The sequence below is a fragment of the Emys orbicularis genome, chromosome 5 (genome assembly GCF_028017835.1).
Source record: "Emys orbicularis isolate rEmyOrb1 chromosome 5, rEmyOrb1.hap1, whole genome shotgun sequence".
In the NCBI taxonomy this organism is placed as follows: Eukaryota; Metazoa; Chordata; order Testudines; family Emydidae; genus Emys; species Emys orbicularis.
Window position 1 is genome coordinate 144,692,002 of NC_088687.1, and position 12,642 is coordinate 144,704,643.

At 49.7% G+C, this 12,642-nt stretch overlaps 1 protein-coding gene across 1 annotated transcript in view; it reads right to left on the reverse strand.

Annotated features, from left to right (window-relative positions):
- Positions 1 to 12,642, reverse strand: part of SEMA4F (ssemaphorin 4F) — a 171,476-nt gene that overhangs the window by 20,664 nt on the left and 138,170 nt on the right. The window contains exons 9-12 of the mRNA XM_065405477.1: positions 8,928 to 9,075; positions 5,783 to 6,005; positions 4,473 to 4,582; positions 543 to 700 (exon numbers count right to left, since the gene is read on the reverse strand). Coding sequence (XP_065261549.1) covers positions 543 to 700; positions 4,473 to 4,582; positions 5,783 to 6,005; positions 8,928 to 9,075 — 639 coding nt within the window. The remainder of the gene's footprint in view (positions 1 to 542; positions 701 to 4,472; positions 4,583 to 5,782; positions 6,006 to 8,927; positions 9,076 to 12,642) is intronic.

The following is a 12,642-nucleotide window of genomic DNA, read 5'->3' on the forward strand; positions in this document are numbered from 1 at the left end:
GGCACCCACATTCATTAGCCACTTCAGACTGACAGTCAGTTTTGGCTCTATTCTTGTAGGCAGATAGGGCTTTGATTAAGGAGAGGGTACAGACCTTACAGATCCTTTCAGGTTCCATGCATTGTGATGGTGTGGAAGAAAGAATTTAGAGGGCTATGGGAGAAGCAGACAAATAGGGTATCTAGGCTGGTATCACTGGCAGAGTGAAGGGGGTGGAGTGAAGTGATAAGTGAAGGTGGGAAGCAGCATTCTGGACAAGTTGGCATTAGAAGGGATGGAGCTCAGGGAGGCCAGAGGGCAGGAAGCTGAAATGGCCCTGGACAGAGGAGATGGGACTCACGATGGGGATCTTAAAGTCGCAGGTGTTGCAAATGGCAATGTTGCAGAGGTGGGGACAGGCGATTTGCAGAGGTCAGATTTCAGGGAAAAGATGTCACCATCCAGGCTATAGGCAATCGGCGGTGGCAGCAATCCCTCAAGGTCGAGGTTTTATTTTTCATGGGTCCTTTGGTGACAATAGGAAATGGAGGCAAGTCACTTACCCGCTTTGTCCCTGGTGGCGTATACAAGCAGCCAGCTCTCTGCTCCAGGCACAAGAGGGGTCTCTGCCCAGGACACACTCGATGCAGCTCTTGTATCGCTCACAGTCTGTTGTGTTGACCTGAGTCACTTCAGTAGAGGACCCTACATACAACCAGCTCTACAAAGGTAGCGAGAGAGAACAGAAGGTGAAAACCAACATTTGCAAAGTTTGGCTATGTACAAAGAGTATCTTGGGCACAATAGATGGGCTGAGGTGGGAACTGAGCACCCAGATTTTCAAAGTCGGGGGTTGTTTGTGCCCAAGTTGCCCAATGAGCACTCCAAGGGAGGACAACAGGGCAAAGTCTAAGTGATAGGTACCTCTCACCCTCCCGTAACAAGGTCCTCACAGAGATGCAAGCTCATCCCTGAAGCCATCCAGCACCTCATGACTTTAAAGGGGAGCAGGAGAGAGGCTCCTCTACATCCTAGACAGGGTCAGCACAGCATTCTTCTTTGCCTCTGGGTCCTCTGAGGGATGTGACTGGCATCAGCAAGTTTGCTGCCTCTTTGCCTAGGGGGCTTTGAAATGATGTGACCTACAGAGTGTGATGCTCTGTACCCCAGGGGAACACCCTGCACTCCCATGTTAATCCTCATTATATGATTGTGTGGTATCCAATGCAAAGTGTGTCATGCCGGGTGTCTTCAGAAGGTTCATGATGCACTGAGCATTGTTGTTACAATAATGTTATAGGTTGTAATTTCATGTATATAGTTATGAGGCTGAAAATGTGTCCTCATGGCTTAAAACAAGCCCAGGCAAAACTCTCCAGGAGCAGAGAGGCAGTTCACACCTCATCAGGGCATGTATGGGACAAACCCAGCCCAGCCTCACAGGAACAAAGGACACTGGCCTAGGCAGCAACAAAGGATCTGTTGGACTCTCAAGTGAGTCACCCCCCTTCCCTTGGTCAGTTTGGGACTGCGATGAGGTAATGCTCATCTGACTCTGAAAGGGGGGGGGGGCAAAGCCAAGAGGGAAGAAAGGACATGATAAAAGGGAGAGATGTTTGCCATGCTCTCTCTCTTTTCCACCTCCATCTACAGACACCACCACCAAGCGACTGAAGCGCTGATCAAAGAGGAGAGCCTGGTTGAAGGGCAACCAGCCAGCCTGTGGTTAGACGCATCTAAGTTTGTAAGGGCACTGAAAGTGTTAAGATCAGCTTAGAATGTGTTTTGCTTTTATTTCATTTGACCAAATCTGACTTCTTGTGCTTTGACTTAGAATCACTTAAAATCTATCTTTTGTAGTTAATGAATGTGTTTGTTTATTCTACCTGAAGCAGTGCATTTGGTTTGAAGCATGTCAGAAACTCCCCTTGGACACTGCAAGACGGAGGTTCCTAGGGTTGTGTCTGGGACCGGAGATATTGGCTAGCTGCACAATCCACAATCGATTGCACAATCCAAGCAGCGGCTGGCCAAAAGTGCTCACTCATGTAGCTGGGAGCAGCTTACATGCTAGAGGCTGTATGGGAATAACCCAGGAGTGGAGGTTTTCACAGCAGAGCAGGGTAAGGCTGGCTCCCAGAGTCAAGGATTGGAGTGACCTAGCAGATCACCGGTCCAGATAACACCAGGGGAACATCACAGTGGCGCAGCAAGCAGGGTGTATGTACGTCTTGTTATGTCACACAGGGTACGTGAACTTCTAGATCAGGTGGAATTTTCCGTCAGTGGGGGGAACTGCACTGTCCTCCTCAGGGGTCCAAGGACAGAACATAGGACACTTCCCTACTCCATGAATACAATGGATGGATGTGACATGCAGAGGTTGATAACTTCTCTAATAACCAAATACTCAGGCTGCTCTATGTAACAAATAAAGGGCAAGTTTCCTTCGACATGGTCCAGGGGCCAGAAGATGAAGCTAGATAAACTCAGAGTAGAAATAAGGGGCAAATATTTTGTTTAACAGTAAGGGGAATTAACCACTGGAACAACTGACTGAGGGATGTGGTGCATTCTCCATCACTTGGAGTCTTTAGATCAAGGCCTGGCTCTCCACAGGATCTACTCTAGCTCAGACAGAAATTATGAGCTGGATGCAGGAATTACTGGGTGAGGTTTTCTGGCCAGTGCTACACAGGAGGTCAGATTACATGAGCAGAGATCCTTTCTGCCCTTGAAATCTGTACATCTGGGAATCACTTACACCCCAGTGACCAGTTCCCTCCCCACCCCATTGATTTCTGAGGCTTTTCTATCATTTGACGGGCTGGTGCAGTCATTATGCCATCCCCGTCAACACCATGCACCCCTTGCTGAAGTACCTTGAGCAGCCTTGGTGGCAGAGTGCAATGGGGAAGCAGTGACGTTTAGAAACAGGGAGTACAGCATCACAGCAGCAAGGTCCCCTAAGGCCGAGGCACCAGGCGCTCAGTGCTGATAGTAGATTTTCAAAGACCAAGCACTGCCCACATTGTGCTTTGAAAAATCTCCATGCAGTCTGAGAGACTAAATCTGGGCCCCTAGAAGGGTCCCTTTGACCATCATGCATGCAGGCTCTATAATCCCATGAGCCTCTGGGTGCCTCTCCTGCATAGATCTTTGCATTCCTCCCACTTTGTGCAGTTTCCTATCACCTCCTTCACAAATCAGGCAGGGATCAGCCAATGGGACACTCCTCCTCTCTGGTGTGAGGAGGAGTGCAATACAACAAGTGGAAGATATAGCCAGCCACTTGAACAACATTTTGAGTGGGAGTTGTCTCTCTAGGGATGGGTGAAGGGGGAAGTGAGACTGGTGCGAAAGCTGTGACTCAGCAAACTGCACAATGAATAGGAAGACATCCTCAAACAGGGACTCCCAAGGGAGACACAGCAGAGCCACCTCAATGCTAGCACCTCCACCAGACTATGGCATGCTGCACTGCAGCAGCAAGAAAGGAGCTGGACGGGGTCACAGCCACATCTCTTGAACTAAAGATTTGGATTCACAAAGGAGCACGTGCCCAGCCCAACAGAAACTGCTCTTCTAAGAGCTCCAGTTCAGTGCCAAGCATGGATCCATCCATATGGTAACTCTCAGAAGAGCAATCTATGACCCAGATACAGAGAACTGAAGTCTCCTGACAATGAGGTGAAAAGATTAAGGGTGTGGTCATTAGGGCAGAGAAGTCTAATGTATTGTGGGTAATGTCCACTCACAGCTGAACAAAACGCTCCCTGTGAGCGAATGGAGACTAGAGGAAGAGCCTGTATACCTGCAAGGACCTGAGAAAGGAACTGCAGACAGGGCCAATGCAGCTGACCTGTCTCCCCACCTCACACTGAGTCTGGGATCAGGAAGTTGGCCCAAGGTACCTGAGAAACTCTTTCGCTGCCCTGGACAACACCATGACACCTATATACCGCTGGAGCCGCCAGCCACAAAGGGAAGGCCCATGAGCGTAAGGATAGCACTTTTGTGGCCAGTAGCCCACAGCTGCGGAAGTCACTCCCAGCACAAATCTCAGTGCTGCCAGGACCACATATTAAACTCACGTGACCACTGTTCATACAGCAACCAGCCGACAGGGGCAAGGGGAAGAGAAACAAGATTCCATGGAACTTTTAATATATAACCTGTAAGATGTACAGTTGCCATGGTGCTGAGCACAGTACAAGCACTCAGGCAGATAACCAGGGGTGTCTGGGTAAGGGAGGAATCTATTACCCTCACCAACAGGGAGCAATGGAACCCAGTAAACCTCATTTACCAGTGAAACAGGGATAAGGAAGGCTGGGGCCAGGCAGCCACTTTTTGGATTTGATCCACCAGACCCACATTTTCCCACCCTGTACGTGTCAGTTTCCTTTTCAAATACCACGTGTCCATCAGTGCTTGGAACATGCCAGCCTAGCCAGCGCTAGCTCCAGGCACCCAGGGGCTTGTTCCCTCACCTGGTAGAGCTGCAGGTTCTGAATTGGCTGGGGCTCTGGGAACAGTGTCAGATCCTCAATAATGACAGCTTTTTGGGCAATCTTCACTGCTTTGTGCAAATGTCCATCCTCTGCAAAGGGAAGGCCAGAGCAGGGGAAGAGATTAGATCAGCACCACCATCTGGTGCCACAGCAGCAGAAACAAGCTCCACAACTGTCCCTTTCCAAAAGGGCCTCAGCTTCCATGCCAGGGGGTGGCCATTCTTGCTCTCACCTCAGATAGCTGACCCCCAGCCTGCATCTCAAGCCCTCCCTGACACCTCCTCTCTCCATCACTGTGGACAACATCAGCATCTGCCTGTCACTCAGTCCCGTAACGCAGAGGTCACCTTTGACTCTGGATGTGAGGACCTAGAGAGAGGTCATACCATGTCTATGTCTTGCAGATTCTTTCTACATAATGTCTCTAACATATGGCCTCTCCTGCCCACCCACATGGCTAAAATTCTCATCTGGGCTCTGGTTCTCGCACGTCTCCATTACTGAACATCCTTCTCCCTGGCCTCGACAAATGCAGTCTTGCCCAACGCACACCATTCAGAATGCTGCTGCAAATATTGTTTTCCTAGCCCATTGCTTTGACCATGCCAGCCCCTCCCCACATACCTCCACTGGTTCCCCCTTTTCTGTCACTTCAGACATATGCCCTTGTTTTTACTTTCAAGCCCTTTTGCAACCTATTCCCACCCTACCTATCAGCTCTCATTAACTACTGAAATGCTGACTCCTGCCCCGAGTCAGACCATCATGCCAGCTTCCATCGCCCACTTGTTACATTTTCAAACAACCATTTTGTGCTTTCTCCCCTCCTGCCCCCCCCCCACTTGGGAGATGATCCCAGTAAACAGCCCCCAAACTAACTCATTATCTTCCTTCAAAACCCTCCTTTGCTGTGAAGTCTAGAAAAAAGTTGACAATGGTGCTAGTGTGCTGAGCCCACTTCCTACCATGCTGACCAATATTGTCTCTGTTTCTTGGTACTCCCCCCTCAGTCTGTCTGTATCCATCTCTTGTGTTATTCTTAGACTGTAAGCTCCTTGGGGCAGGGACTTTTGTTTGTTCTGCATTTGTACAGTGCCTAGCACCATGGGGTCCAGGTCCATGACTATGCTCCCAAGAGCTACAATACAAATAATAAATCATCTCTCCACTCCACGTGGCTGCCCCCAGGTGACTGCACCCGATTTACAGCCATACCCTCCCAACCTGTGCCCATTCTTTTCCTGTGCCTGTCCATTCCTGTCCCCACCCAGTGCTGCCATCTCCCTCACCGGTCCCCAGGTACAGCACATCATATTCCTGCCCAGAGACGCTTCTGACACGATGTACTGCAATTCTGAGGTACTGTGTGTCCAGCTTGACCAGCACGGGCCCCATTTCCAGCGGGTGAACAACCTGGTCCATGAGAGGATGATCTCGGACAAATGTCAGAACACGGTCAGGCAGCGCCAGCGAGGAGCCAAAGCCAGCCAGCTTCATGCTCTTGGTAATGCACTGTGGGTAAAAAACAGGAAGACATGTTCAAATGACCTGGGCAGCAGAACACCTGGACTGGATGTTGTCTCCTAGTCAGAAATTGGTAATTCCACTCCTTCAGCACCCTCACGATCTTCTGAATACAAAGTATGGTGCATACAGCCTGCATATGGGGTTTCATACACACACAGTAGCAAATCACCTTGTGTTTCAGCAAATTCCACTGGGGACTGGGGCTAACCCCACAATGGCTCATTCAGGCACATCTCAGAGCAATAGAGGGACTACTTAGCTGCCCTTACAAACAGGTCACAAAGGTATCTACAGGCTAATGGCTGACTAGGGAGATGGTTAATAGCTTAACTAAGCACCTGAGAAAGTGGATATAATGAGAAGCATTAGACACCACTGCCATCTCTGCCTACAACAAATCCTCCCCAGATTAAATCTGCCCTCTCACAGACAATCAGTTATTTTTGGCCATTATAATTGCTAATTTTGGGGCTTCGGCATTTTGCCATTTTAGCCTTTGCTGTATTTGTGCATTTTGCCTAGAAAGTTTTACTTGTAATTAATTTTTATATATTTTTAAAGTATGGTTTTTTGCCCAGGAATTTTTGAAGTATTGGTGTTTTGCCTTGAGTGCTTTATTAGGCACTTCTGATAAAATCAGTTATTTTTTTAAAGAGGCATTCTGCCATAGTAGCACTTTTTTTTTATAAGATGTTACAGTAGCAACTTTTGTGCGTCCTGGAATTGCAGGATTGAGCACAGCGCTTGCTGGCCTGCACAAGTGTACATGAGATTAACAAACACTAGCGTCCCACCTCTCATTCAATGTTACCCCTTCTGAGCAGTTAGGATGCGACCCAACACTGCTTGGTTTGACTGATGTTTTGGCTGGATGGCTCCTGGCTCGGCGCGCCAATTTATTGATAAATTGGGCAGGGTTAATTGCTTGACCACACTTTGGTTTGTTATGAAATATACTTAAGAGACCAAATAACCAATGCTAGTTAGGTTTATTGCTATAAGCCATTATAATATAGTACAGGAAAAAAGGTTTTATACCAGGGTGGGCAAACTTTTTGGCCTGAGGGCCACATCGGGGTATGGAAATTGTATGGCAGGCCATGAATGCTCACAAAATTGGGGGTAGGGGTGCGAGAGGGGGTGAGGGCTCCATCTGGGAGTGCGGGCTCTGGGGGGGAGCCAGAAACGAGGAGTTCAGGGTGCGGGAGGGAGCTCCAGGCTGGAGTGCGGTGGGTTAGGCTCTGGGGATGAGGGGTTTGGGGTGCAGGAGGGGGCTCCAGGCTGGGACCAAGGGGTTTGGAGGGTGGGAGGGGGATCAGGGCTGGGGCAGGCTGTTGGGGCACGGGGGTGGTGAGGGCTCTGGCTGGGGGTACGGGCTCTGAGGTGGGGTTTGGGGTACAAGAGGAGACTCTGGGCTGGGATCGAGGGCGGGAGGGGAATCAGGGCCGTGGCAGGGGATTGGGGCTCAGGGGTGCAGGCTTCGGGCGGCGTTTACCAAAAACATGTCCCCCCTCTGGCTCCGAGGCGTGGCCAGATGGCTCTGCAAGCTTCCCCCTCACAGGCGCCACCCATGCAGCTGCCATTGGCCGGGAACCGCAGCCAATGGGAGCTGTGGGGTTGGCGCCGGCAGACGGCGCAGTGTGCAGAACCGCCTGGCCACGTCTCCGCGTACTACGTAGGAGACAGAATGGGCTCATGCCGGCTGCTTCCTAGGAGCCGCGCGGAGCGGAGCAAACCCCCCGACACTGCACCCTGTCTGGAGTGCCGGAGCAGGGCAAACCTCTGATCCTGCTCCCCAGCGGGAGCTGAGGGCCGGATTAAATGGTCTGACAGGCCAGATGGGCCCACAGGCCGTAGTTTGCCCACTCCTGTTTTATACAATACCAGTCTCCAGGAAGACACCTCATGCAGTGTTGTTACATTTACTTTATAGAATCACAGAATCATAGAATATCAGGGTTGAAAGGGGCCTCAGGAGGTCATCTAGTCCAACCCCCTGCTCAAAGCAGGAGCAATCCCCAACTAAATCATCCCAGCCAGAGCTTTGTCAAGCCTGACCTTAAAAACCTCTAAGGAAGGAGATTCCATCACCTCCCTAGGTAACCCATTCCAGTGCTTCACCACCCTCCTAGTGAAAAAGTTTTTCCTAATATCCAACCTAAACCTCCCCCACTGCAACTTGAGACCATTACTCCTTGTTCTTGTCTGTTTATGTTGAAAGTGGACTCCCTAAGTTACACTCTAAAGCCATTTTTATACCCTACCTGTTTACAAGTAAAAGGTATTGTGTACGTTATTTGAAACTAAATTTAACCAATTAGGTTTTTACCTTTTTTTTTTTTTAAACCATGATGTAACCCTTATCGCTTTATTCTGTACACATGCATTTTAGGTACCAAAGGGTATGACGCCACCTTCTAGTTTTGTACTAGGGTAGAACAATTATTTGTTATGTCCTCTTCCTTTGGGACATTCCAGTACAGGCCTGTGAGAGTAATTTTCTTTTTGCTCCTATGGTAAAGCACTCATCTGTATCAATTTTGACAGCTTTTTTATTTGCTTAAGCCAAAACTTATTTTAGTGAATGCAAAGGTTACGGGACACTTAGCATAAGTTATCAGGGTTATATAAAAATTATAGGCCAATTTAGGCTATATAACTGCTATAATATTTGTGCTTACTGCATACTGAGATAGATAGATAGGTAGATATGTGTATGAATGATGTGGTACATATTATTAATACGATACGTATATATACTAGGCAGCATATGTTAGTCAACACCTCCCTCACCTCCCCACGCAGTGTTCTAGGCCAAAGCCTGAAGGTCCACAGCCCTGTTCATGAAAAAGAAAAAAAGAACAGATCTGTATCTGTCCAGTAGCCAGCACGGTTCTCATCACTTACTGCGCCTGGCCGTGGCTCAGGGACATCCCCACCCATGACACTTGTCCACTTGTCACAGTCATGTTTAAATTCCTTGAAACGGCCATTCATGGCTTTCTGGATGTCCCGAATGCTGTAGGCACAGACAGCTGAGACCTGCCCGCCGTCCCTGAAGGAGAAACAGAAAGGGAGGTTAATTAGCTGTAAGAGAAGCTTTGAGCAGATTGTCAGGGGAGAATCCTCAGACTTTGAGTGGCACCATGGAATGACTTGTGTGAAGTTAAATAAGGAGGGTGGCCCACACAACCTCTCAAGTTTCTATTTAGCATATCAAAAAGAAGATTTAGAGGTGACTTGATTACAGCGTATAAATACCATCATGGAGGAAAAATGCCAGGTACTAAAGGGCTCTTTAATCTAGCAGAGAAAAGCATAACAAGACTCAATGTCTAGATGCTGGAGGAAGATAATTCAAATCAGAAGTTAGGGACAATTAAAAAAACCAAAGAGAGATTAGCCATTGGACCAAAGTATCATGGGAAGTGGTGAATTCTCCAGCTCTTGATGTTTTCAGATCAGTACCGGATGCCTTTCTGGAAGGTGTGCCTTAGTCAAACACAATACAGGGGTAACTGAGTGAATGTAATGGCCTGTGATATACAGAAGGTCACAGTAGGTGACCTAATGGCCCCTTCTGGCCTTAAACTCTATGAATCCAGTTATAGGCATTATCAGTAGATATGCACTTTGGGGAAATTCACTCATGAGTGGTAAGAAACCCCTAAAGAGCAGGGAATGAGGAAGATATTTAGATAAGTGACTGAAAAATTGCTCTCCTGAACTAGGCACCAGATCTCAAAGCTAGGGCAAAAGTGATGCTATGAAGGTAAGAATTGAGCTCTGCATATTTCTACACTGAGGACATTACAGAAGGCAAGCCTTATAAGACACCTTGGTTGCAATGGGATGGGATATCTGCTAACCCATAGCATGTTCTTATAGAGGATTTGACCCAGTGGGATCTATCTATCATGAGGAAATAGCCTGTCCCCTAACTCTACTTGGGGGATTATGAAAAGATTTTGTTCCATTAGGTAGCAGTTAGGAGCACTTTTAATGTCATGCATATGCGTGTGTCAGGGTGTACGCTAACCTCTATTGAAGGGGAAAGGTTTGGGGAAGACAAGTGAAAATCAGTAACCACATTAGGGAAGAAATTGGGGTGTGGGCCCATTACCCATTTGCCTTCAGGGAAGGCTGTGTAAGTAGGGCTCAGCAGTAAAGGATGGGACTCTCTAATTCTCCTGGCAGATGTGTCACCATAAAGCATTATAACAGTAGATGCAGAAGAGCTGGCACAGGAAAAAGCAGCTTCCCATGTCAAATCCAGGGGTTCCCAAGTATCAGACCTACATATCACAGTGTGGCACTGTCAGCAGAACTCGGGCCTGGTCTTGTTTGATAAAATGGTTATTTTCCTATATTGTAGTTGTTGTACTTCAAGATGTGTTGTGTCTCTCTTCTCCTTCGGTGTGGGCGCACCCAGTGTGCTCAAGCCAAAGAGTTCACGACGCAGCATGTGCCTGCACCTCCTAACTAGGGTTGCCAGGTGTCCAGTTTTCGACTGGAAAGTCCAGTGAAAAAGGGGGCCAGACACCAAAAGTCCGATTACTGTGGGCGGGGGAGGAAGGGGAGGGGAGGCACCAGGTCATCAACCTGCACCAGCCCCTACTCAGCCGGGGCTGCCTCCTACCTGCATCACATCAGGCTGCAGCTCCTGTCCCAGCCCCAGAACAGAGGGAGCCCAGCTGGGGAGAGGGAGGGAGGTGGAGAGGATTGAGCAACCAGGAAGGGGGAGAGCAGTGAGTGATGGGGGAAGAGGCAGGACAGGGGGCAGGGCCTAGGGGGAAAAGAGGTGGGGCGGGGTGTGTGTGTGTGTCTGGTTTCCAAAAATTAGAAAGTTAGCAACCCTACTCCCCATGCCATGGGCCAAGGGCATAAATGGTGGAGTCCCCGATCCCCTTTCAGTTCCTTCACACCAGAATCATGATGAGATAGACTCCAAGGACGAGGGGAAGGAGGGTAGGCTGTGGGCTCTCACACAGTCACAATGCAGTTAAGTAACAGATTTTTCTTCTTTATGTGATTGCACACATCCATTCCACGTAGATGACACCCAAGCAGTGCATCATGGTGGTGGGGCCTGGAGTCAATTTGAAAAGGGATTGCACCATTGCTCTCCCAAAGTCAAGTCAGCTCTGGAGGCTGCAATAATCACATAATGCTTGACAAAGATATGCCTCGAGGACCATGTCTCTGCTTTACAGATGTCCTCTATAGGCAGGGCCTACGAGAGGGGGGGGGAAGCCGGTACAAATTACCAGGGCCTGGCAGTCCGGAAGGGGGGCCCAGGGCCCGGCTTCCCCCCCCACCTCGTTGGCCCTGTTTAGCTGGTCCGCCCTTGCTGGGGGGCCCGAAAAAATTTTTTCATCGGGGCCCGAACCTGCTCTCGGTGGCCGTCTATAGGTACATCTCTCAACAAAGTCAGGCAAGTTGCTTGGGCTGTGGTAGAATGCGCTGCCACTCTTGGAGGACATAAGGTGTTAGCTAGCTCATAAACTAGGGTTGCCAGCCCTCCAGGATTGTCCTGGAGTCTCCATGAATTAAAGATTAATCTGTAATTAAAGATTATGTAATATGATGAAACCTCCAGGAATATGCCCAATCAAAATTGGCAACCCTACTCATAACATGAGATTATCCAGCGAGAAATTTCCTGGGCTGAAACTGCCTGACCCTTTATCCTTCCTGGATGGGATATACCGTATATACTTGTTTATAAGCTGAATTTTTTTAGTAAAAAAGGGAAGCACCAGAGACGGGGGTCGGCTTATGAACGGGTATAGAGAGGGAGAGGTGGGACACAGCCCCTCCCCCCAACAGAGGGAGCAAGGAGAGGCAGCACAGCCAGCAGAGAGAGAAGGGAAGAGGCGGGGCCAGAGTCTCTCCGCTTCTGGCCACGCTGCTCTCCCCACCAGCCTCCGAAGCAGCTGCAGCTCCGGGGCTGGCAGGCTGCAGCCGTGCCGCTCGGCCCCGCCCCCCAGAGCAGGCTGTGGCCGCGCCGGCCAGACGCCGGAGCACGCTGGGCCACGCTGCCCTGCCCGGCCCAGCCCGCTGGAACATGCTGCGGCCGTGCCGCCCGGTCTGGCCCACCGGAGCAGGCTGCGGCCGCGCTGCCCAGCCTGCCGGAGCAGCTCCAGCCAGGTCAGAGACATCCTCCCCTGGCCCTCCCCAAATAAGGTGGGAAGGGATGGGATGGGGAGAGTGTGGGGGTCCTGGGCTAGAGGTGGGGTCATGTGGGGGGTAGTCACAGGGGTTACTCCCCTGACTCCCAGCTTCTCCCCCCCCCCCCCCAAATTTCCCCACCAGTTGCTGTCCCGGGCCGTCAGGGTAAGCAGCTGGCGCGCCGGGACACTTTGTTTACTTAGGTTTATCTCCGTGCCTGCGGACGCTCGCGGTAAACAAACCAGCGGCTTATCCTGATGGCCCGGGAGCCAAAGTTTGCTGACCCCTGAATTATAGGGTCAGCTTATGAACGGGTTATAAAAATTTTCCATTTTTACTTATCCATCTTGGGGGGGGGGTGTCGGCTTATAAACGAACTGGCTTATGATCGAGTATATATGGTAAATAGATGTGGTCTATATAAAAAGAGAGGACACAACAAACATCTAGT